The sequence below is a fragment of the Myxine glutinosa genome, chromosome 9 (genome assembly GCF_964187855.1).
Source record: "Myxine glutinosa chromosome 9, kmMyxGlut1.1, whole genome shotgun sequence".
NCBI lineage: Eukaryota > Metazoa > Chordata > Myxini > Myxiniformes > Myxinidae > Myxine > Myxine glutinosa.
Genome location: NC_136269.1, coordinates 89,834,230 through 89,859,705, shown reverse-complemented (window position 1 = coordinate 89,859,705; position 25,476 = coordinate 89,834,230). Strand labels below are relative to the sequence as shown.

The window sequence follows — 25,476 nt, the reverse complement described above, 5'->3', positions numbered from 1 at the left end:
CCTTCGTAAAATACTGCTCAACGAAAAATGTTAGCCACTCGTCTGTCCATGTTGTCATCTTCAATTTTCAATTTCTGGGTGAAATTCCAGAGCTTCTCTTACAACCTGTACAACCTGTAAACAAAATATATTGTCAACTCCGTGTATTACGAACTAGCAGATGAAATGGCATTTGATAGCACAGGAAAACCATGAATAACAACAATAACAACAATCCCGTGACAAATTTAGACAGCAACAACAACTAGAATGGCACTCGGTAGAGCACTTACCTCTCCAGGCTGAACTGTTTACGTTTTGTATCCCACTGACAGGCTGGATCTGGATCCGGACCAGCACCAAAATATAATCGGCTTGAGCTTGTCACATAAACCAACTAAGTTTTGTCATAACTCATCCACAACATTTTTGTGATGTCATGCTACGTATTGTTTTTGGTCTCATCTCTCAATGGTGAAGAATCACGTGAAAAAAAAAAAAAACAAGTACAGATACATTCAAAGTACACCGCCCCCATGCCAAATAATGAAATGACCTCCAGCGCGGCATTGCCGGGGCGCCACCGGCACCCGGCAATACTGCAGTTCAGTTCATGGAGACTGTATTGGGAGGGAGAGGTGTACAATAATTGATTGATTAATTGCATAATTAAAATCAATAAAAGATTACAATAAAATATTTTCTTAATCAATTGGCTAATAGCATAACTAAACCACTTAGTGTGGTATGAGGTGTCATGAAAAACAGCTCCCGTGCGATTTGCGTGCTAAAATTGATTTTTTTGCTTTGTTGGATTGATTTTAGGTCAATTTATTCGAAAATAATGGGGTTCAAATTTTCCGACCCCTGGACCCCCTTTTAAGGGGTGTTTTGTTTCCAGTGACCCCCGGGACTGACCATGCGACTTTCTCCCCTAACAACTGAGAGATTTTATTGATCTCGGGGTCGTTAGAGAGGTTTTCGATGACGCTAAATCCATTTATGATACTTTCGAAGCGAACGGAAGTGGCGATCCCAGATTTCCGTTCACCAAAGATGCTAAGGTCAGGGTCATTTCAATTGTAGCAATAAACTTAGGCATGTAATACCTCTTTTTTAATGGTTTTCAGGCACAGGAAGACGTTTGGTGCAGTTATTTTTGCGATCTAGATGCCCTGTCGCGAGATAAGGACAAAAAAATATTGGTAGGCTTTACTGTAAACGGATTGCCCGCGCAATGCAACTCGATGGAGTGACGGATCTTCAGAGCGTTTTCTCTCGATCTCGCTGCAACTTGTCCCGAAAGCTGGTAATGTTCTCTTTGCTCAGTAGATTTAGAGGCTTGAGGGAAACTGTTGAGATACTGCTTCACTATACGAGCGAGGTGAGGTGTGGTAGTAAGAAGTCGGTCTAGGGCAGCTTCGTCTTGGCTCAATCCAACCATCCCGCCGTGACGCTTCAACCCTTGAATCTCTTGCTCCAGGGCCTGGTCGGTGAAAAGATGAGTGAAGGGAACTTCTGATTTTGCCACAACGAAGTCTCCTGATTTCAGGGCCTCCCACGTAACTGGATCATCCTCTTCCAGAGCATTCATTTGTGCAAGATGGACTGGCATTAGGCGAGCATAATTCAGGAGATCGCGTGCGAAGAAATACTTGATGAGGTTCTCCAAGGCAGCCAAGTAACCTTCCCAGTCAGCTGAACGGCAGGCACCTATGAGATGCAAAAGACTTTCCACTTGCTCGAGGTACTGGTTGAGAAATTAAGCGAGCTCGCCGATGTTGTCATCTTCTTTCTCATGGGGATTTTCTGAGTACGAGGACCGGATGTCGTTGTAGATATCAACCATGTCTTGGCTTCGGTCGTGGAGAGCTTTCTTGAGAGCAACGCATTGGTCACGAAGTGGTTCAGGTGGATGATCAGAGAAAATGGCGTCAAACTTCATCATCATGATCGCCAGGCTAGTCGTGATGTGGTACTCAACTCCTCGCTTGTATGCCTTGTCTCCATAGACCCCACGAAGACCTGCAGAAGTGTATGTGCCGCTTTCAATCGCACACGTGTCAATGCCACTTCCGTCAATTGTTTTGCCAAGAGCGTGCAGGGCAGCAAACGCAATATGCAGAACGCCCGCTCGGAGAATCCAGTTGGTGTTATTCACTGACTGTTGAATCTTGAGGGCGCGGCTGTAAAGATCAAGATCGAGCGTTATGAGGGTTCTTCTCTCAGGACCAACCACAAAAGCAGATATGCCCTGAGTCAACATCAGAACAGTATAGAGGGTCGAGTAATCCGTTGGAGAAGTCTTGAATAGCGGAGCGATCACTTCTGTGTTAGTCGGGCTCAGACTCTGACAGGAGCGTGATAACAGAAGAGATTTAGTAGCACCCCATGTTGGCATAACTTATTCCTTTGCTAACTCCTTACCTTTAAGGATTCGTTTTGTCACTGAAAGAATAGGATCGTTGGAATATCTGGGGTTTTGACCTGCGGTCTGACCTTGCAGTTCTTCAGTCTCTTGCTGCTCTATATTCTCCACACGTTGGTCATTTAGCTTTTCACCACCTCTGTCATCAGTACCGTAGTAGTTGGCAAGCGCCCAGGTGTGAGTGAAGTCTTTGGAAATCTTACTCCTCCGCTTTTCTAGATGGTAGACCTCAAATCGAATTAGTTTAGGTTTAATGATTGGCTCTTGCAGGTACTTGACTTCGAACGCGAGTGGTGCCGGTGCGAGAAGTTTCTCTGGGATGACAAGTGGTTGGTTGATGGGCTCGCCATCTTCTGCTCGCTGGTTGATCACGATCACTGTGCCATGGAATGTGTTCTGTCCAGTCGGTGTGTCTTCTAAGAGGTCGATGTTATCAACAGCGAACCAGATGTTCAATCCCTTCTTGATGAAATCAGGCAGACAAAATCCACCAGCCTCCTTCATTCGCTGAAGAACGCCTTGCTTTATGCGCTTTTCGAGATCAAGGAGCCTCTGGTAGTCGCTCCCAATGTAAACTTCTGATAGGTTATTGACGAGGTTTTTGTCACGAACTCTGGAATGAATGGTGAGCGGCAAGCCTATTGAGAGGGGCGTCTGGGCAGTTTGCTGAAAGATTTCGTTTTGTTTTGGCTGATGCTTTACCTGGCGATCGGTTCGAGTGTTCTGGACGAGAAACTGGCAAGCAACATCAACAGTTTTGTCCACTTGTGCATTGCGCATTTCAGAAACTTTGAGAACATGACGGCCAAATAGGAGATGAGTGAGGAAGAACTGGAGAAGTGGAGGATTCTCAAAGTCTTCAAACATTCCCCTGAACGACCAGCTTCGATGCTGCATTATCTCTTCCCTTAGAATGTTTGCCATGTTCTTCAAGTTGCCAACTGTGTCGTCGTTATCCAGCTGTGCAGACCTCAGTTGCATGGCCTTCCTAACCGCCAGTGAAAGAACGAGGTTGTCGGGCTCATTTTTGCGTAGTGATTGGACGAACTGGATATTCGGAAGCCGTTCAGTAATGAGCTTTTTCAAATGCTTGCGGTAGTTGGTTGTCTGATTGATCTCTACATTATACCTCTTCAAAATGGACAAATATGCACCATTCACTTCAGCCATGTTCAGAGTAAGATCGTCCGCAGTAAGAGTATTTTGGACGGAGAGAAGCAACTGTTCATCACATAGAGAGCCAATAAGCTGGGTATTACTACGATCTTTTCGTGTTAAAGTGCGCTGCGCGTATCGTAAACATTTCCTATGATAGTATTTTTCAAGAGCAGAGGCATCCCCAGCGTCTTCTAACTCGGACACGCAAGTTCTAATGCGGTCATCCTGAGTCTTGAGCTTTATCTCGAGGAAGTTTTCACCCATCTTGTCAGAGTAAACGCGATGGAGAGGTTCTGATATGTTATTAGAACAAAAGCTACATGACGAGAACAGACACACCTTTTCCTTCGGGATGGTTTTTGTTCTTTTAGGTCGGGTAGAGTCAGCCACACTGGAAGGTCGTCCAGGCCCACGCGCAGGGCATGCAGGAGAATCAAACCGGACTCGTTTAACCCTTAGCCGTTCAATCATGCTTGTGTTGACGATGGGTTTTCGACATTCGCTATGATACCATACTGATTTCTGTTCAGATTCACCTAAGCTAGCTAACCGATCTGTAAGTCGCTTAATATCACCCTGACCCAAAGACAGTCGCTCGTTAGCACAATAAATAAGTTCGCCAATCATATCAGGATTGTTTATCAGTCTCTTCTTTGATGTAGCTCCCTCATTGCAGGTGATGCACACGCTGTTCTTCTCAGACATGACCTCTAGATGGTTTTGTACTAGTCTCTGTCAGCCTTCTTTCTGAAAAAAAAAAAAAAAAAAGCCTTGAGCATTTTACCAATATTTATTTGTCCTTATCTCACGACAGGGCATCTAGATCGCAAAAATAACTGCACCAAACGTCTTCCTGTGCCTAAAAACCATAAAAAAGAGGTATTACATGCCTAAGTTTATTGCTACAATTGAAATGACCTTGACCTTAGCATCTTTGGTGAACGGAAATCTGGGATCGCCACTTCCGTTCGCTTCGAAAGTATCATAAATGGATTTAGCGTCATCGAAAACCTCTCTAACGACCCCGAGATCGATAAAATATCTCAGTTGTTAGGGGAGAAAGTCGCATGGTCAGTCCCGGGGGTCACTGGAAACAAAACACCCCATAAAAGGGGGTCCGGGGGTCGGAAAATTTGAACCCCATTATTTTTCAATATTTTGACCTCAAATTAATCCAACAATGCAAAAAAATCAATTTTAGCACGCAAATCGCACGGGATTACACTTCATACCACACTAACTAGTGCTTCATCTGAAGATGTATCTATTAGAAATTTAATTAAATAAGTCATTAATAAAAAAATTAAAAAAAGAATTGATTAATCAATAAATAATTAATCGATTAAATGATTAATCAATCAATCAAAAATATCCTTTATAGCCATATCACTTCACTGTTGTGTCCAAATATTAGCTTCCAAGTTCAAAAGGTGCCTGAGATATTGCCCAGATGAGAAAGAAAATAAATAAATTATTAATAATGAAAATAAATAAATAATAATCATTAAAAAAATAAAATATTTAATCAATTGGCTAATAGAATACATAAACCACCACCATTTCATCCGAATCTGCAACTTAAAAAATAAATAAATAACTAAGTCATTCATTGAATAATGAAATAATTAATCGATTAATTAATTAATCAATAAATCAAAAATACCCTTTACAGCCAAATCACTTGGTCATTGTCATGTCCAAATATCAGCTCCCGAGCTCAAAAGGTGCCTGAGATATTGCCCAGATGAGAAAGAAAATAAATAAATGAATTATTAATAATGAAAAGAAATAAATAATAATTATAATTTTTTAAATAATTAATCAATTGGCTCATAGAACACATAAACCACCACCATTTCATCTGAATCTGTAACTAAAAAAAAAAAAGTCATTATTCAAATAATTAAATAATTAATCAATTCATTGATTAATCAATTAATCAAAAATAGCCTTTGCAGCCAAATCACTTGGTCATTGGCATGTCCAAATATCAGCTTCCTAATTCAAATGGTGCCTGAGATAATGGCCAGAAGATAAAGGAAATGTATAAGTGCTTAATTAATCGCTAATAATTAAATAACTCATCAATTAATTGATTAATCAAAAAACAAAAAATATCATTTTTGACAAAGTACTGGCTCACCATTGTGCCGAAATTTCAGCTTCCTAGTTCAAAGGATGGCTGAGATATCGCCCGTTCAAACAAGAAAGAAAACAAGAAAACAAACTAGTACAGATACATTCAAAGTACACCGCCCCCATGCCAAATAATTAAATATCCTACAGCGCGGCATTGCCGGAGCGACTCCGGCGCCCGGCAATACCGCAATGCAGCTCATCGAGATTGCATTGGGAGGGAGAGGTGTACAATAATTGATCGATTAATTGCATAATTAAATCAATCAAAGATTATCATAAAATATTTTCTTAATCAATTGGCTAATAGCATAACTAAACCACTAGTGTTTCATCCGAAGACGTATCTTTTAGAAATTTAATTAAATAAAAGTCATTAATAAAAAATTAAATAATTATTTGATTGATCAATAAATAATTAATCGATTAAATGATAAATCAATAAATCAAAAATATCCTTTATAGTCACATTACTTGGTCACTGTCATGTCCAAATATTAGCTTCCGAGCTCAAAAGGTGCCTGAGATATTGCCCAGATGAGAAAGAAAATAAATAAATGATTAATAATATAATGAAAATAAATAAATAATAATCATAAAAAAATTAAATTATCAATCAATTCGGTCAAAGAACACATCAGAATCTGCAACTAAAAAAAAAAATTTTTTTTGTCATTAATCGAATAATTAAATAATTGATTAATTGATTAATTAATAAATCAAAAATAGCCTTTGCAGCCAAATCACTTGGTCATTTTCATGTCCAAATATCAACTCCCGAGCTCAAAAGGTGCCTGAGATATTGCCCAGATGAGAAAGAAAATAAATAAATTATTAATAATGAAAAGAAATAAATTATAATTATAATTTTTTTCATAATTAATCAATTGGCTCAAAGAACACATAAACCACCACCATTTCATCTGAATCTGTAACTAAACAAGTACAAAAAGTTTTAATTAAAACAAAAGCCACGTCGATGTTACACAATGCCGAGATGCAGCTGTGCCTATAACGTCGATGTTATAGGCACAGGACATTCCTATTGATTCGATTACTTGATGTTATTTTTGTGCAAAGTGAAAATATATCTCGGCAATTTCCCGTGTGTGGCGACGAATTTTTAATATATCTCGGCATTTTCCCGTCTGTTATTTCAGGCGGTGTATGACTGACCATGCCGCGATTTAAAAAAATATATATCTCGGCAATTTCCCGTGTGTGGCGACACGTGAACGAAGCTATGCTCCTCTCTCCACATTATTGTGACGACGTATAAATTAAATATTTCATCGTGACGATTGTCATCAAATGGACGAATTTTTAATATATCTCGGCATTTTCCCATCTGTTATTTCAGGCGGTGTATGACTGACCATGCCGCGATTTAAACAAAATATATCTCGGCAATTTCCCGTATGTGGCAACACGTGAACGAAGCTATGCTCCTCTCTCCACATTATTGTGACAACGTATAAATTAAATATTTCATCGTGACGATTGTCATCAAATGGACGAATTTTTAATATATCTCGGCATTTTCCCGTCTGTTATTTCGGGCGGTGTATGACTGAGCATGCCGCGATTTAAACAAAATATATATATCTCGGCATTTTCCCATCTTATTTCGGGCGGTGTATGACTGAGCATGCCGCGATTTAAAAAAAAAATATCTCAATGGGCTTGAAGTTACAGGCCTTTGAGAATTCATTTCGTTCTATAAAGGGCAACTTTCATTGGATTTTCTTCCCGTTTTTTTTCAACCGAGTCTAAAACTATGTTAGCGACTGTGAAAAATGAAATGATATATCGAATTTGATTTGAAATAAAACTGTGTGAGAGAGGAAGACACCACGGGCCTACAAAACAGGCCTCAAATCTATGCGAGTTAATAAAATGGTGGATATTTGTTTATATGAAGCCTCTCCCACAATGGGACGGGCAAACTAGTACAGATACATTCAAAGTACACCGCCCCCATGCCAAATAATTAAATATCCTACAGCGCGGCATTGCTTTGAGGTTTGCATGTTTTGTCCTACAGCGCGGTTTGCGTGGCGTGCATTATGGTTCCCAGAATGGGTGGAGCTTTGAGGTTTTGTCTTCTCTGCAAGAAGAAGAAGAACAACAACAACAACAGCAGAGGGCACTCTATGACCAGCGTCTTACGACGCGGCTAAAAATATGAGGTCATTATTCAAATAATTAAATAATTAATTGATTAATCAATAAATCAAAAATAGCCTTTGCAGCCAAATCACTTGGTCATTGGCATGTCCAAATATCAGCTTCCTAATTCAAAAGGTGCCTGAGATAATGGCCAGAAGAGAAATAAAATAAATAAATAATTAATAATGAAAATAAATAAATAATAATCATTAAAAAATTAAATAATTAATCAATTCGCTAATAGAACACATAAACCACCACCATTTCATCAGAATCTGTAACTTAAAAAATATATAATTTTTTTCGTCATTAATCGAATAATTAAATAATCGATTCATTGATTAATTGATCAATCAATAAATCAAAAATATCCTTTGCAGCCAAATCACTTGGTCATTGACATGTCCAAATATCAGCTTCCTAACAAAAGATGCCTGAGATAATGCCTAGAAGAGAAAGGAAATGTACAAGTACTTAATTAATCGCTAATAATTAAATAACTCATCAATTAATTGATTAATCAATAAATCAAATATATATTTTACCGCCAAATCACTTGGTCATTGGCATGTCCAAATATCAGCTTCCTAACTCAAAAGGTGCCTGAGATAATGGCCAGTACAGTAGAGAAAGGAAATGTATCAGTACTTAATCGCTAATAATTAAATAACTCATCAATTAATTAATTAATCAAAAAACAAAAAATACTGTTTTTGAAAAAGTACTTGCTCATTATTGTGCCGAAATTTCAGCTGCCTAGCTTAAAGGATGGCTGAGATATTGCCCGGACAAACAAGAAAGAAATAATGAAAACAAACAAACAACCAGAGTGAAAACTGAGTACTCCCTTTCAGCGTGCGTCATTGCCGAGCGCCCTCCGGTGCCCGGCAATGACGTTATGCAGCTCCTGGAGATGGCATAGGAAAGGAAGGATCGGTGTACAATTATCATATTCGGATCTTAAATAAAATCGAATCAATTTGTCCTTGTCACATACCCAACCTGTCAACCAAGTTTTGTCTAAATCTGTTCACAACTTTTTTTTTGAGATATTGTGCTGGATAACGTTTTTGGCCCTATCTCTCAATAGTGAAGAATCACTTTTAAAATTATAGTATCCTGACCTGCTACCAGATCTTCATGAAAATCTAATCCATTTGACTGTGTCACACACCTTGCTTACAGACAAACAGCCAAACAGGCAGAGGTGAAAGCATAACCTCAGTCCACCTTTAGTGACAGATCTATCAATGCAGTGACAGTTGGACTTGAAGCACCGCCAACCGGAATGTCATGACGTCATCTGTCATATGGAACACTTTGTGAAAAGTCTATTGTTGACTGGGCCAAATGCGTTAAAAGGAGGATATGGAAGATGCTATAAGCATTTGTAAGACTGTTAATTTGGCATATGAAATTTGAGTATGCATGAAGTGGTGTGGGAGGAGATAAGATATCGGTACACACACACACCATCCTTTTATTTAAATAGATTTATGCCATTTTCAAATGTGTCCCTAGCTTTTGTTACACCCTATATAAAACAAAGATGCTCTGAGTGAATAATTTATACTTGTGCAAATGTGTGTGCTTGTTGATATTCGTTCAGTTGTGATTGGGTTATTTGCTTAAAATACTGTACTTTTGACATACTCCAAGCATGTCTTTTTTTACCATCTCAGTTTGCTTCAATATCCCCCACTCTTCTCGCCTCAGATTGCCACAAACAAGGATGCTTTCCGCAAGACGTGGAACCCTAAATTTACGCTGCGCAGCCATTTTGACAGTGTACATGCTCTAGCATTTCATCCTATAGAGCAGGTGCTCATTACAGCATCAGAGGACCACACTCTCAAGTTGTGGAATCTCCAAAAGACCACCTCTGCCAAGAAGTATGCTCAAAACAAAGCTCTTCCATTTTGTCACAAATGTTTTCTGAATTCATAGTCAAAGACTTCAATTTGCTTCCATATTTGTCCTATAAGCAAGAAATCAAATGGAATTTTCTATACTCTGCTCCTTTGTAATAACTGCTTGTTTTACCGCATGCATTATTTTTTGTTTGAACTATTTTTGACTGAAATGGACAATGATCCCTTATCCATTCATTCCCTTAATGTCTCACTACAGGACTGCATCACTTGATGTGGAACCCATCTACACCTTCAGAGCCCACACGTATGTCTGACTCCAACCCCTCCACCCCACCGTAAAACACATCCATAACACTCACATATTGAACCTCGTGGGTCCAGTCACATTGCCATGAATTGGCTTTAAACACTTCAAGTAAACAATTTTGAGGTCGGTCGAGTGTAGAGGCAAGTGCAAGAAGTCCAGCACAATAAATGGCGTCGTGTTAGAATAAACATGCAAAGATAAAAGCATGTTCCTCACCCAGACCTGAAGGATTGGATCCACATAATCTTCGTCCCCTTTCTGTCCTCCTCCCCTCCTCTCTTCCCAATTCATGTAAGGGCAATGAATGTATCCCCACATCATAAGTGACACTGCTCTCACTTCCATAAATGGTGGATCAGCACCAGAATTCCAAACCACCACCTCTACATGGCTGGCTTTGGTACAGGTTGTAAAGCTTCTGTGTCAGTAATAAGGCACAGTCAGTCACAGATGATCCCTTACCACATATCTATCTATAATTCCAGTAATCTCTGTGTGTATGTATGTATGTATGTCGAGATCGAAGACCTCAAGGGAAGGAAGAAGAAGAAGAATCAGAGGAAGAAGAACAACAATGTTTAATAAAATCGATTATATACACACGTGTGGAGCGAGGCTTGAGAATGTACCGCCTACACGCAGCGGACAATTCCTCAAGACACTCGCTGAAAAATAAGTGGAAAGGCATTTCATTTATAGCAAAATATTAGACAAGAATCTGCGCTAAAGACATAGCACTACTGGGCAATAAGGACAACACCTCCCATTGTCCCGTCCTATAGAAGGTCAAATTTAGACAACAAGATGTAAGCATAATGATAGGCTACGCTTTTTTTGGCTATCTATCTAAACATATCAGACCCGAGCGCAGGCCGAAGTAAATATTCTTATACACTAGGCTAAATGGTAGATGAAGATTGGATACGTCCTTGGTTTAGGAGACATACTAAACACTACGAAGATATATAATTAATTATTCCCTTTGTGAAGGAGGCGTTTGGATGACATCTTTTCCTGTACGTGGGTCGCGAACATTTTATCTACTGTTTGGCACATAATTCAAGGACTTGTTTATTGGGCTAAGGATCCACCCTGCACGTCGAGCCTCGAAACCACATTTTGTCCACTCACCTCTGCCTGCAGTTGAGTTCAAATCAGTTTTTAGAAGCACGATATATAATTTCAGATGTTATGATCAATTGAGTCATGGGGCTAAAACCCTAATGGCTGACAGTTCCTTCCTTTGTCTTTACAAGACAACTCCTTGGAAAGACACCAAATTCATCAATTAGTTACATGCCAGGCACGACATAGCGTCACGTATGCTTCAAGAAAGATATCGGCCCTAACTGGCCGTCTAAGATTCAACGCATAAATTGTTAGCCATGATTCGCGACGACGGCGCCTGGTTTAAGAGATTGCTGCCGCCCGCCAGATTCCGAATCCACCCTCGCTGCGGCATAGGTGCGACCCAGTTGCCAGCCAGATTAAGGGGCCCTCTTTATGCAAGTGAGGTCCTCGCGAATCAGGGCAAACAATCGACGTCCAATGCCATCAAGCCTTGTACATGTGATTGCTGGGTGGTGTAAGTGGTGGTGAGGGTGGTTCTTCCGGATACATGTTTTGCCATCCGCTCCTTACTGCTGGTATAATAGCAATGACTTTTAAAAGAACCTACACTTTCTAAATCACAGGTTAAATCATCCCAACTAAAATCATAATCATTATCAGAATCCCAAGCATCAAATAGGTTCATCGATCACCCCATATACTCCTTCCTTTTCTGCCAACAATATATCCAAAGCCACTTGATTCTGCATCACCATCGTTTGCATATGCATTAATTCGTTTTCCAATTGTAGTTCTGCGATTCAGGTTTCGTTTCCAATTCGTTCCATTACTAATGCGAGACTATCTATTTGCCAATCATTCATAATACATAAGAGGCGTTAGCCAGTACACGCAAGGGATTTTCAACACAAGTATTACAATCATCACAAACATCGATGCAGGCATCAGCCAGTAGCCAGTTCCCACAAGGGATTTTCACAGTCATCACAAAAATCAATACAAAATTCTGAGGCGCTGGTCACATCTGCCTTGTTGAAGGACCCATTCAGATCGACGGCCTCTGTGGTCAAGATCATGGTTTTCCAACGGCGATTTCTTCATCGTCCATCCTGAAAAATACTTTCTTACACACACCATGATCAATTCCTAGCCCCCCGTCCCACTAATTGGCATTTAGTTACCTTATCTCTCAGATGGTTGGCTTATTCATAGCCGCATTTCCTGTGTCGTGTCTGGAAATTCAAATGCCATATTTACTTTCACTAATTTCCGAAAATACCTTCCTTTTAATCATCTTCCCTACATCAAATAATACATGATTTACCAAATTTACCTTGCGAAAAATGGATCCCAGATAACAAGTCCCTCCCCACTGTTCGGGTAGGTATGGATATGCTTTATTTCCGCAAATAAACATTACTCCATGGGGTGGGATAAGGGCCGAGGCCATGCATTTACTGATCTCAACGCGGGTGGCGCTTGGTGTCCCCCAAGATATGGTTAGCTTGGTTACGTTATGCTGGGCTTGGTCATCTATGGTTATTACAAGGGGGCCTCCCTTTTCTCTCCCTCTGCCCACCATAACTGGCAGACAGACAATGGCGAGCCATAAGCCCCAAAATGACATTGCACGAACCCTTTCAATACCTGTCTAAACCTACTGCCATTTAACGACGCTTCCCAGATGACGGCTCCCCTACACTATTCTGGCACAAAATTGTTGCATCCCACAGATGCCACGATTATTTGAACAAACTCATTTTCCTAATCCACCCTTTCAATTTTCATTTCAATTTAAAGTCAATCCAATGTCCTCTTTTAGCATCCCATGCACCTGTTGCAGACACCTGTTTTAGCCTGAAGCGGTATATTAAACTAAATGTGATTGCCACCCCTAACAGGCGGTGGTGCAGCATCCTCGATCTGTGGTGGTGCGTTTGAGGTGTCTGTGTTTGTGGGTATGGCCAACTTACAATGTGTGGCATGTACCCAGGACGACTTGCCCTCACCAAAACACCGCTGTTGGTGTGATCAGAAGAACTTGGTATGGCCCCGTCCAACTTTGTTCGAGCGCAGTCTTACGGGTGAAATGCTTCACCAGCACGTAATCTCCTGCCTCGACGGTGTGGATAGGCTTGCTTGTTGGCTCCGGTAGGGCCTCCCGAACGCGTTCATGTATGCTGCGTGCCACATGGGATAGACCTATGCAAAACTTTAAAAACATGTCATCCATGATAGGTAATTCAAGGGCTGCCATATCCACTGGCGCCGATACCGTTGACATATAGCGCACGAGCGACAGACCATGGTAACCACAGTCGAAAGGCCTGGTGCTGCCCAGGTGGAAGTGACCTGCCTCATCACCTCACCCCCCTATGGCACACATGGCCATTTGGATGCGCCATGCGTGCCAACCATGGCAATAAAGCTCGCGGTGCCACGGGTTTGTCATTAATCGTCCACATTTGTCCTTCTGCGGGGCACTGAGCTCCCAATTTAATCCAATTTTTGATGTTCTACGTTTGAGGCCGCGGCTTGTAATTGTATTACATCGAACTCTGTAGGTGCGGATGTCGGAACGTCTGTCTTGAGGTGCCAAATTAATTATGAACCCTTCATTGTTGTCCAACACATGGACCGTTCGGTGTTCAACATTGTATCGACGCCTTACTGGCGTTTTCCGCAGTCGGTCCATCATCCATGTACGACAGTACCCTGCCATTCCCAAAAATCGCAACGAACACACTAACACTTCACTGTTATCCTTCACTTCACTTCAAAATTTCACTGTTATCCTATCAATACCGGGACAATTTTTTCCTTTCCTTCCTAGATACGCGAATTTCACATCAGTATAAACCCACTGGAAAAATTATCTGAAAAATAACTAGCCTCCCAAAACCATTTCCCTGCAAGAGCGGGGTTAGCCTTGCGGTCCACATGACAATCTTTTTTATTTTGCTCTATCACCTCCCTTTGAGCAATAATTTAATTGGTGTGATTCCCATATACCCACTCCTGGTGGAGTTCTGTTCACCTGGTCTGCAGAGCCGTGATCCAATCTTCACCAGCCCCCAATCACCTTCTTATCACAAAACAACAGTCCATAACTAACCACTTTTCTTTATTTCCCGTCTTTTCCATCAACTTTTATAATCTTTTCCCCTCCCTTTCTTAGCAAACCTTGCAAAGTCACTTGTCATTGACAAATGATCCATCTAATTAGACTTTCCTTTAACATCTTCGCACTTTCCATGACCTTCTTCACACTTACTTTAACCCTTTTCTTCAGACACAACCCACATGAGTTATGAATACAATTTCCCCTTCCAGGCACGTGTCTAGTCACTCACAAAGTGTCCATAAGACAACGTCATCATATTTCACAGAACTCCACCACTCTATTAAATCCTAAGCATACCCAATGGGCAATCCACGAAAAAATCAAAGCATTTTCAGTCCCCTTTTTCCCATATACTAGTCAATGTAAGTCAGCCAAACATAAACAAAGAGGTTCCAGCGAGTTGTGACCTCCATAACTCTAAACAACTCCGCTGGCACCTTTTAAAACAAACTTTCCCAGTCACTTACTAAAATAAAGTGCAGCTCTTGTCCGTAGATATACGTTAACCGTAGATATAATAGATAGATATATAGATATATCCGTAGATATAATACTCTCTCGAAAATCCTCTCTATCTCTTTGCTGATGACTCCACTCTCTGCCGCTCCATTCCTCTTCCCTCAGATCGGCAGTCTGCTGCCTCCTCACTCTCTGAAGACCTGGACAAAATCACAGACTGGTCAAACAAGTGGAACATGTCTTTCAATCCTGACAAATCTCACACTCTTACGATGTCTCTCCGAAAAGATCGACTGGACAACCCTCCCATCTACTTTCTCAACAATCCTCTCCAAGAAGTTCTGTCGCTCAAGATTTTGGGTCTCACTATCTGCCATGATCTTTCTTGGGAAAACCACATTTCCAAGCTGGCCTCCAAAGCCAGTCGCCGACTGGGCATCCTCCGTCGTGCGAAGTCCTTCCTCGGCACACCTGAGCTCCTCACCACATACAAGGCTTTCATCCGCAGCTCAATGGAATACTGTTCTCCCCTATGGGCCGGTGCTCCTGCCTCACACCTAGCTCGGCTTCACGCTGTTGAAACCAAAGCTTCAATTTCGAGGTGCAAAAATGCGTACCCACCAAATTAGATGCCGGCAGGCCTCCTTTCCGACCTGGAACGTGAGGATCCACCTCGTCTGCACACTTGGATGTATCCCACTTCTGACACCAAATATTTATTGTCCCCCTTTCAGGGAAGTCAAATCAACCACCATTAAAGCACAAAACAGAAAACGACCATATACTCAGAGTATATGCCATATACTCAGAGTGAGACCCGAAAATCAAGCAGACAGACCGACAATCGAACCTGTCTTTCGACACTGCCGAACGACAAGTTCGCAGACACTGAGGGAGTGACATTCGACCCCCAGTAGATACCGCGGACACCGCTTTGGTCCGCACCAGCAACTCCCTCAAAATCAGTGTTCAGAGACATGACTCCATAGACAGCCAGAAAGCCAGACAAATACGGACACACACACACAGAGATTAATATATTTTTACAGATTAATATACAGAGATTAATAGATTAATATAAACAATTAATATATTGTCCACATTCATCTTGGTCAACCCAACCCATTCTGGCTCTCCCCAAGAGCTCCGTGTCCGGACAGACAGACAGATAAACGGACCGGTGAAACCATAACCATCCATTCTTCCGATTGGACTCACGTCAGCATCACATGTCATTTTTGCCTTCATTCGACGCATTCTGCCATCCCAAATCGGCCAAATACAAGCCCCGGCCATGCCGTTGAATAAACACCCTGTCGGTCGACAGCCTATTATTTTTGACTTTCACTCCCATTCTCCCTTGCTACATCTGGAGAGCCGTTAATGTGGGGATGTAATTGAACACTTGTTTTAAAGCCCTGTCTACACATGCTCTCCATAACATTCTCATTATTCCCTGCCAATTTTACTCATCCGGATTGCCCAACGCCCGTAGGCAATTTGGGGAATCCCTTGTCAGTCAATGACACACATCAATGACACACACACAATAAACACAAATACACGCTGCAATGACAGATCATTCATTCCCTTATACACAATACAGTATAAATTCATGCACACTCATGCACACTTCAATCCTACTTACCTGTGAACTCTAACACATCCAGTGCGTAGCTTAACTTAAAATACTCATTATTCTACCTTTCTTGGGCTAGTCCCTCCTGGTAGTCCTAAGATCGGGTCGCCCCCCGATTCCTAACCTTAAACGCAGTTCTCACGCCGGAGTAACTTAATACCTATTATCTATCACCCACATATGGGTCTACCTGCTTCCCACGCAGGAAGCTTACCTCCTTATCCCGGGCGCCCTGTATAATCGATTCATTACCCACTGCTGCTCTAGTTTAAACTAAATTTGGTTCGGAATGCAAGCCAGGTGGTACAGCCGACAGAGGTCCATACGTCCAAAGTAAGGCGGGAGGCTTCAATTTGGCTGACATGTATGTATGTATGTATGTATGTATGTATGTCTGTTTGTCTGTGACCGCTGTTTCTCGACAACTACCGGTCCGATATACTTTAAACTTGCCAGGTATATTGCTGGGGACCCGAGGATGTGCCTTTTCAAGGTTTCATATTAATCGGAGAAGTAGTTACCGAGCTATGTCCAAAAAACGATTCAACCAATCAGAGAGCAGCGAGCTATCACGTGTGCCGAACGTGGCGAACAGACTCTGCCTCGGACGGCACATTTGAGAGCGTATTCATTTATTTCACGTTGGCAAACTATGTTGGCGTTCAACTATGTTTTAAAACGAATTAAAACTAATTTGCGATTCATCGTAACTGCGATATGCGACCTTCCGGACAGTGAAGACTGCACTTCCGGCAGCCAATCACAGAACGCGTTGTTGCGTAGGCGTGGCCGATGTGAGAGCGAGCCGAGCCGAGCGCGTGCGCCATTACGGTTCGTAATTCGATTTCTTCCGGAGAAAATAATAATTTCTCGATTTCTTATGCGCATTATTTCTCCCAATTCAGTCAGAGCGAAGGGCGGAAGCGAAGAGCGTTGTTTTTTTTGTTTACGGGCGTACGGGCGTACGGGCGGGGTAGAGCGTACGGGTAGCGTTTTTTTTTTTTTTTGGCAAGGAACGGGCACCCACGTACGGGCATGCCCTAGTTTACAGAAATTACGACATTGCCGGCAGCCATTTGGCATGGGGAAAATATACTATTGGCGTACCAATGATTACTTTCAACTAATCTAATCCCTAACCACGGTTACTTATGCTAGTGGAAAAAGTGCAGGCACTTGGCATTGACAAGAAGAGGCTTTAACATTACTGGACAGTATTTGCCATTGCCAAATTCAAATTGATGGAAAATATAAATATGCTGTTTTTTATGCCTCTGCCCCCAAAGATGGCTGTAGGCATTATGTTTTTGGTTTGTCCATCTGTCCGTATGGGCTAAACCTCGTTTTTCTCAGCAAACACATGTCCAATTGAGACAAAACTTTCAGGGTGGGAGCAACATCCATGTAGAATGTTTTTTATGATAATTGTGATGTCTTACGTCAAGTGGTATGGCATCCATCTTGGATGAAGCACAAATAATTAAATATATATTTCTTGTAAACGCTGAATGGCAACATTTGAAACTTGGCACATTGTGAAGTACTCCCAATGGGGAACAAAAGCATGATCATGATGGCGTCATCGGTGAAGTGGTATACCAGCCATAAATGTTTTAATCGAATGCCTTATCCTTTCATCTGAAATTGCATACAGATGATCGATGACCCAATTGCATTGAAATATTAAATTGATGACATGATAGGTCTGGGGTTGGCTTTGCGGTTCGGGTGCCGGCTTGTGATCCTAGGATCCTGGGTTTGAATTCCGGTCGATTGTTGAATTAACACCAGGGGGGTTGACTCAGCCTGTCATCCTTCCGAGGTCGGCAAATTGAGTACCATTTCGCTGGTAATTCCCTGTGTGTCGCAAGAGGCGACTAACAGGGTTGGTGGCAGGAAAGTCATCCGGCCATAAAACATTGCTTCAAAAAAGGGGACCACGGTGCCCGAAAAAGGCCAACCCCTGCTCTGCGGGGAAAAATGGTCTCTAAACGTGATTCTATAGGTCACATGGTTTGGCAGTCATATTGGATTTAACCTAAAACCGTAAAAAAGCATCTTCTCCCAAAGAAAGTGATTGACTCGAAACTTTACGTGTGTCTTTAACTGGGCATGGTGATTAAAAGTTGATTACAAAACGTCATCGGTCAGATGGTGTGGCAACCATATTGGATCGAAGGAAAATATTAAATAATTATATCTCAGAAACTGCTTACCCTATCGATGCTAAGCTTTACAAATGTCTTCTAACCCAATTGCTGAATGTAGTTTGAAAATGATGCTGTTGTTAGTCACGTAGTTTGGTAGCCATCTTGGATAGAAAAACGAACCTTATCCGATCAACACGAAACTTCACAAACGTGATACCCTACCCATACATATGCAGAGTACATTTTTGATGTCATATGTCAGGTGGTTTGGCAGCCATGTTAGCTTGAAAGCCGATATAAAAACAAAAACCCTTCTCCGAAACCGCTTCACCAATCGATGTGAAACCTGTCATGTCTGGTAAAAATGTGATACTTGAGAACAGCTCAAGGGATTTAAATCAAACTTGTTTATGTTTAGGACAGTCAACAAGGACATCCATCCGTTGTCATGGCAGGGATTACGCAGCTGCATATTGGCGACGCAGTCGCATTGCTCCAGTTTATATTGTAATCATCTGTCATTTTGGCATCGATCATTTGTCCCTCGTCTTGTGCTAAAACAAAATGACACCAAGATTTATCATTATTATTAGTCCTTTGTGCTCTTCTGATTTTTTTTTTCTCAACAGATCTTTACCAAGATTTATCATTATATTATTAGTCCTTTGTGGTCTTCTGATTTTTTTTTTTTTATCAACAGGTCTTTTTGTTCAGTGTCCCCCCCCCCCCACCCCCGCCCCCCCGAGAAAGCATTTGTCATTCTTGTGCTCAGAAGGTCGATCCACTGACCTTTAACACTTGGCTTAGACATGGCAGACTAATATATGTGTGTGTCACATTTGTGGCAGTGGTCCTGTTCTCAGTCTGACTATCAGCACTACAGGAGAGCAGTGCTTTAGTGGAGGAACTGACGCGACCATCCGCTGCTGGAACATACCAAATCCCAACATCGACCCATATGATACCTTCGGTGAGTCGCATAAGAATGGTGTTGGGGAATGTGTTTAATGCATGCATTTTTGTACCGTTGACTTTGACCAATTCAAATAACCACAAATTTGACAACTATCGGGGACGCCTCTTCGCAGTAGTTGTTTCCCCCCAATACAAGCCGGGGGCCAAATCTTCCCCATTCTGCTCTGATGCCCGAATTAGTCAGAGTGCCAATCGGTCCCTATGGACCGGCCATTTCCGTCTTGTCTGTCTGTCTCTTTGTCTTTCTCTTTGTCTTTCTCTTTCTCTCGCCCTCTCTCCAACTCTATCATGGCCCTGACTTTGTGAAGGTGGGGGGGTACACCATCCTGAATGTGGGGGATTTCTGTGTCGCTCCTCCGAGGTCGATCAGCTGTCTCTGTGCCGTGGACTTGTTCAAGAGAACTTTTTGGGTTTATACAACAACAACCTCCACACATTTGAATTTGACAATTTGAATACGGGGCTATACGGATCACTCACCAATTCTAACACTATTAGAAATACTCTCAGTATGGATAGACCCGAGTTTTATTTATTTATTAATGCTTTATGTCTAGTATACAGTGACTATCCACCCCCGTTCCGGTCATGTGTGTCACCATTCATGGACTGACATCTGTGATTTCTTGTTCTCAAGGTTTCATTCCCACGGGCTCTTTTCAGGATTGCACAGAGCATGGGACAGCTTACACTGCAGTCATTTTGCAGTAATATTCCCAGTGATGGCCTTTAAGATTTCTGTAAGGTTATTCCTTATTATTCCCATTGCTCCAATCATCACTAGTACAATTTTAATGCCCTTAAGCTTCCAATATCTTTGCACTCCATTTTGGAGTTCCTGGTATTTGATCATTTTCTTGATTTCTGCGTTGTTTAGGCCAATATTGCTATGTACTGAAACCTCAATTAGCAATGCCACCTTTTTGTCCCCCGTCGCACAGCGGAGCGAAAGGGGGACTATGGCTTTCCCCTCCGTCCGTGTGTCCGTCCGTCCGTGCGTGCGGGCATGCGTGCGTGCGTAAGCGAAGGACCACATTCGAATTTGGTGTGTTGGTGCAACCCACCTCAAAATCCAAGATGGCCGCCACCATGTATGTCTGATGCCATGTATGTCTGAACCTTGTAACCTGCATATCTTGAAAAATAAGCGAAGTACCAACTTCTAATCTGGTGTGTGGGTGTATCTAGGCATAATGAAGAACGCTATTGAAAATTGGGTCGCCACGTCAAAATCCAAGATGGCCGCCGCCATGTATGTCTGAAACTTGAGATGAATATCTTGAAAAATAAGCGAAGTACCAACGTCTAATCTGGTGTGTGGGTGTATCTAGGCACAAGGAGGAACGCTGTTTAAAATCGGGTCGCCACGTCAAAAGCCAAGATGGCCGCCGCCATGTATGTCTGAAACTTGTGAGATGAATATCTTGAAAAATAAGCGAAGTACCAACTTCTAATTTGGTGTGTGGGTGTATCTCGGCATAAGGAAGACCGCTATTGTAAATTGGGTCGCCACGTCCAAATCCAAGATGGCCGCCACCATATATATATGTCTGAACCTTGTGAGCGAAATATCTTGAAAAATAAGCGAAGTACCTTCTGGTGTGTGGGTGTATCTAGGCATAAGGAAGAACGCTTTTGAAAATTGTGTCGCCACGTCAAAATCCAAGACGGCCGCCTCCATGTATGTCTGACCCTTGTGAGCGAAATATCATATCATAGCATGTTTTCTGCGTGTTCCACTTTGTCAACTCACATCACTTCCCCGACGGGGGACCTAGGCGTAACGCTTGTCATTTTCTGAATCTGAATCCAATCGAGCATTTATGGGATATTCTGGAACGACGCCTCATACAGCGTTTTCCACCTCCATCAAACAGGTGTGAGTTGATCAACTTTCTCGTGGAAGAATGGTGCCGCATTCCTCCTGCAGACGCTGGTGGACTCTATGGCATGGCGCGTACAGGCTGTACTGGCCGCACATGATTGCCCAACAATTAAGTGACTTTACATGGGTGTTTCCATTTTTGTCCACTAGCTCTAGCTCAGAGACTAGACTGACCTGCTTGCAGAACACATTATATGACTCATTCTCCAGACTAGTTTGTATGGGCATTATTATCCCTGACTGATGTAGGCCTCCTCATGTACCATACTGGCAATAAAATATTCTCAATGGAATGCCACTAAGATGCATCTTAAAAATGTATGTTCTTTTGGATAAAGTTCAGATGTGAGCATGAATTTGTGAATCTTAATCAACCAATCATTTTCCCATCTTCTTTGATGTACTTGCAAGTTCACTGCATCTTCAGACATGTGACTCAACTGCATTTGAGAATTATTAATAGTACCTCAAAATTTAGCGATATTTCAAAGTACTGAGTGGATTTCAAAAATCTGTCTCTCCGTAACTGTAAATCTGTTGAATTGATCTGTAAATCATTGTAAATTTGTGGTCAAAATTTGTGTTCATTATGCAATTTTGAGGGCGCTGATTATGGGTGAGAGATGTGGCTATACATTTTTGTCAGGAGGGTTTTCACGAAAGGTTATATATAGTTGAACATTTTTTTTGAAGCTTGCCCTCCTGCAGATGCCAGCGTACTGGGAAAGCCTCTGGTGGGACATACAGATTCGACGTGGGATTTGGCGTACAGTAGCTTGCGGCGCCGTCTGCTGTCGTGCTCCGCTGATGGCACTGTCCGGCTGTGGGATCCGACGGATGCTTCACCTTGCCTTAGCATATTCAACAGTGAGAAAGGTAAATTAAAGCAAGATAGAACCATGTGAAACAGTATGCATCTTCGGCCTGTGTTTTAGTTTAATATCGTGCTCCCACTGTATTGAAACTTTTCTGTCATTTGGCCTTTTAATGGAAGAGTATCCACAAACATGGCTGCAGTAATGATGTCATAGGTAACCAGCAGCCTGAACCTAAATACACCAGTTGAATATCTTGTGCAGCACCTTCAATTTACAAAAAAGGAAGAGATAACTGTAAACAGATGAGATTTTGGGATATATTTTAAAACTGTAGTTTATGAGGCTGTGCCAACCTAACAAGCAACAAATTCCACAGTTGGAGTATATTTTAAGAATGCTTGATCACCAAAGTCTTTATCCTTGTTGCAAGGTATGTTAAAAGCTGTTATCCGGCACCCATGGACTTTGCCCCTACCGGTCAATCGAATATGCCGGTTATCTAAATGTTACATGGAATGATACAAAAGAGTAACTTATTAAAATTTGCCTGTGAAAAAATAAATTAAATAATACCATTATTAAGTTTTTATACACTATCACACAGCTGACTCACCAATTCCCTATCAAAACAGGGTTAAAAAATGTAGTTTTTTTTGCACATGACCAAAGTGTGTGGTCGTGTATAAACAACGTAATTTTTTTTTTACCCCCGCCAACGAAGGAAGACGGAGGTTATGTTTTCACCAATGTCTGTCTGTTTGTTTATTTGAACAGGATATCTTAAAAAGTTATGGATGGATTCGGACAAAACTTGGTGGGCAGGTTGGATGTGTGGCAAGGAAGAATTGATTCGATTTCAGTGAAGATCCAGAACTGGATGCGAGAATTGAACTTTTAAGTGATCCTTCACCATTGGGAGATGGGGCAAAAACTATATATATCATTATATTTCAAAACGTTGTGGACGAGTTGTGACAAAAACTAGGTGGATGCGTTGGGTTTGTGACAATAACAAGTCGATTTGGATACCTTGTATCGATTAGTCGATTTGGTGAATAACAACTCGTGGAGGAGCTAAAACATGGAACGGATCAGGACATAACAGAACAAAAGGAACAGCAAAAAGAGAGGGGGGAAAGATGCTAACAGTAGTGGGGTTGAAGTACAAAATACAGGGAGGTTTGGACAAATAATGAATGATCGGTAGGGGAGGACAAAGGAGGTAGATACAAAAAAGGTGGATCTAAAAGCAAACTCTCAGGATGTAAAAGGTAAATTCCAGGGAGGAATTCAATTGAAGACAATGTGGAAATTGGTTCCTCAGCCAAGTAAAAAGAGGAATGAATGAGTGGATATGAGAAGAAAGCTTGGGTTTATTAATTACCTTATTTTTCAGTGTTCAAGTCAATACTTCTTTCCCCTGGAAATTCGACTTGTACTCAGAATCAAACTATCTTTCATCTATGACATTATGATTCTGTAGCTTGTTTTAAATACTGCATCTGTCTCTTTATGATACCAAACATGTTGAAAAACTATTTACTGTACATTCCTAATTTATCTGAAAGGCCGGCCCACAAAATTGTTAAAAGAATATGCACAAAACGGCTCGTTAATATTCATTATCCTGTAAGTACGGCAGGCAGTTTTTTTTTTTTTTTTGTATACTGAATCGAGGCTCGTGAAAGAGCTAACATTAACTTCACAAACAAATCGACCAGACAAACAAAATACACAAAAAGAGGGAGCGGAAGACAAGATGGGGAGAAAAGGGGAAGCACACACACACACAACATCCGAGAGCAGGGAGATGTGTGGAAGGGAGAGGGCCCGGGGGGAGGAGGCGTGGGAAGGGGGGGGGGAGGGGGAGGGAGAAGTATAAAGCACAAGGACACCAAGGACTTCCAGGACAAAAGTTGGTGATGCGTTGTGACAGTGTCAGGGAGGAATTAACACCTCTATTGTTCTGATTAATTGAGAGTTTTGTAATTACAGACTTGGCATTTAATATGGAATATTTTTTTTGTGGGGGTGAACTTACTTTTCAAGATGTCTTAGAACCAAAAGTTCATTGGAATTATGTTGAAATTATTCTAGATTTTGTTAATGTGACCTTTAAAAGAAACAAAAACCACATTTGACATTTCGAAACAAATAAATTGATCCTTGAAAGTGATGTAAACTGATATCGAACTCAATTCATGGACAGTACTGTGTTAAACCTCTGTACGTTTTCCAGAAGTATCTCTTTATTTTGCACATTAGCCAAAAAAATTTTTAACAAAAGTTCTATTACGACTGGGATTACGGACAGTAAAATTACAGTTCAGTACTTCGTGTAACCCCCACGAGCATTCAGGAGAGCACGTACACGTTGAGGCATGCTGTTCACGAGATTTGCCAAGGTTTGGACAGGAATCGCTTGCCATGCAGTGACAATAGCCTGCTGCAATTCACGCACAGAGGTCGGCTGCTGGTCCAAGTGGTCGACTTGACGCCTTAATTCTGCCCACAAGTTCTCTATCGGATTCATATCCGGAGACAAGGCAGGCCACTCCATATGCTCTACACCACGGTCAGCCAGAAAGTGTTGGATCATGCGAGCACGATGAGGCCGTGCATTATCATCTTGGAAGACAAAGTTTCCTTGAAAGGCTGCACGAGCAAATGGAAGCAATGTTTCTTCCAGAATGGCCCTGTACTTGAACTGGTTCAGGTTTCCATTCAGAACAACCATGTCAGTTTTGCCCCCTGCATGAAAAGCAGCCCAAACGGTCACCCCACCACCTCCAGCTTGGAATCTTGGCACTATACAATCTTTGTTGTAGGCTTCATGCACTCGTCTGCGCACTCGGACGCGGCCATCTTGACGATAGACCAGAAATATAGACTCGTCACTGAAGATCACGTGATTCCAGTGTCCTGGCTGCCATTGTCGGTGCTCTCTGGCCCACTGCAATCGGCGTTGGCGGTGTTGTCTGGTTAGGCGTGGCTTTCTCAGGGGACGCCTGGCACGATAGCCTGCTTGAACCAGTCGTTGGTTGACCAGCCTTCTGGATACAGGCACATTTGTCAGTTGCTGCCACTCAGCCCTAAGCCGATTAGCTGACTTGGTACGGCCATTGCGGACTAACCGGTGCAGCTGGCGATCATCCCTCCTTGTGGTTCTGCGGGGACGTCCTGGCCTCGGTATTGGAGTAGGGACACCTCTCTGAGCATTTCGTTTCAGGATCTTTGACACCTGACCTTGAGTGATGCCATACTGCCGAGCAATAGCACGCTGTTTCATGCCGTAATTTCTTAA

The 25,476-nt window shown here is 41.9% G+C and overlaps 1 protein-coding gene across 7 annotated transcripts in view; it reads left to right on the top strand.

The window, feature by feature from the left end:
- STRN3 (striatin 3) overlaps positions 1-25,476 on the top strand; it is a 143,665-nt gene that overhangs the window by 100,269 nt on the left and 17,920 nt on the right. For all 7 annotated transcript variants that reach the window (XM_068128848.2, XM_068128847.2, XM_078784516.1 and 4 more), the window contains 4 exons: positions 9,587-9,762; positions 10,001-10,048; positions 19,343-19,464; positions 22,063-22,230. In XM_068128848.2, coding sequence (XP_067984949.1) covers positions 9,587-9,762; positions 10,001-10,048; positions 19,343-19,464; positions 22,063-22,230 — 514 coding nt within the window. The remainder of the gene's footprint in view (positions 1-9,586; positions 9,763-10,000; positions 10,049-19,342; positions 19,465-22,062; positions 22,231-25,476) is intronic.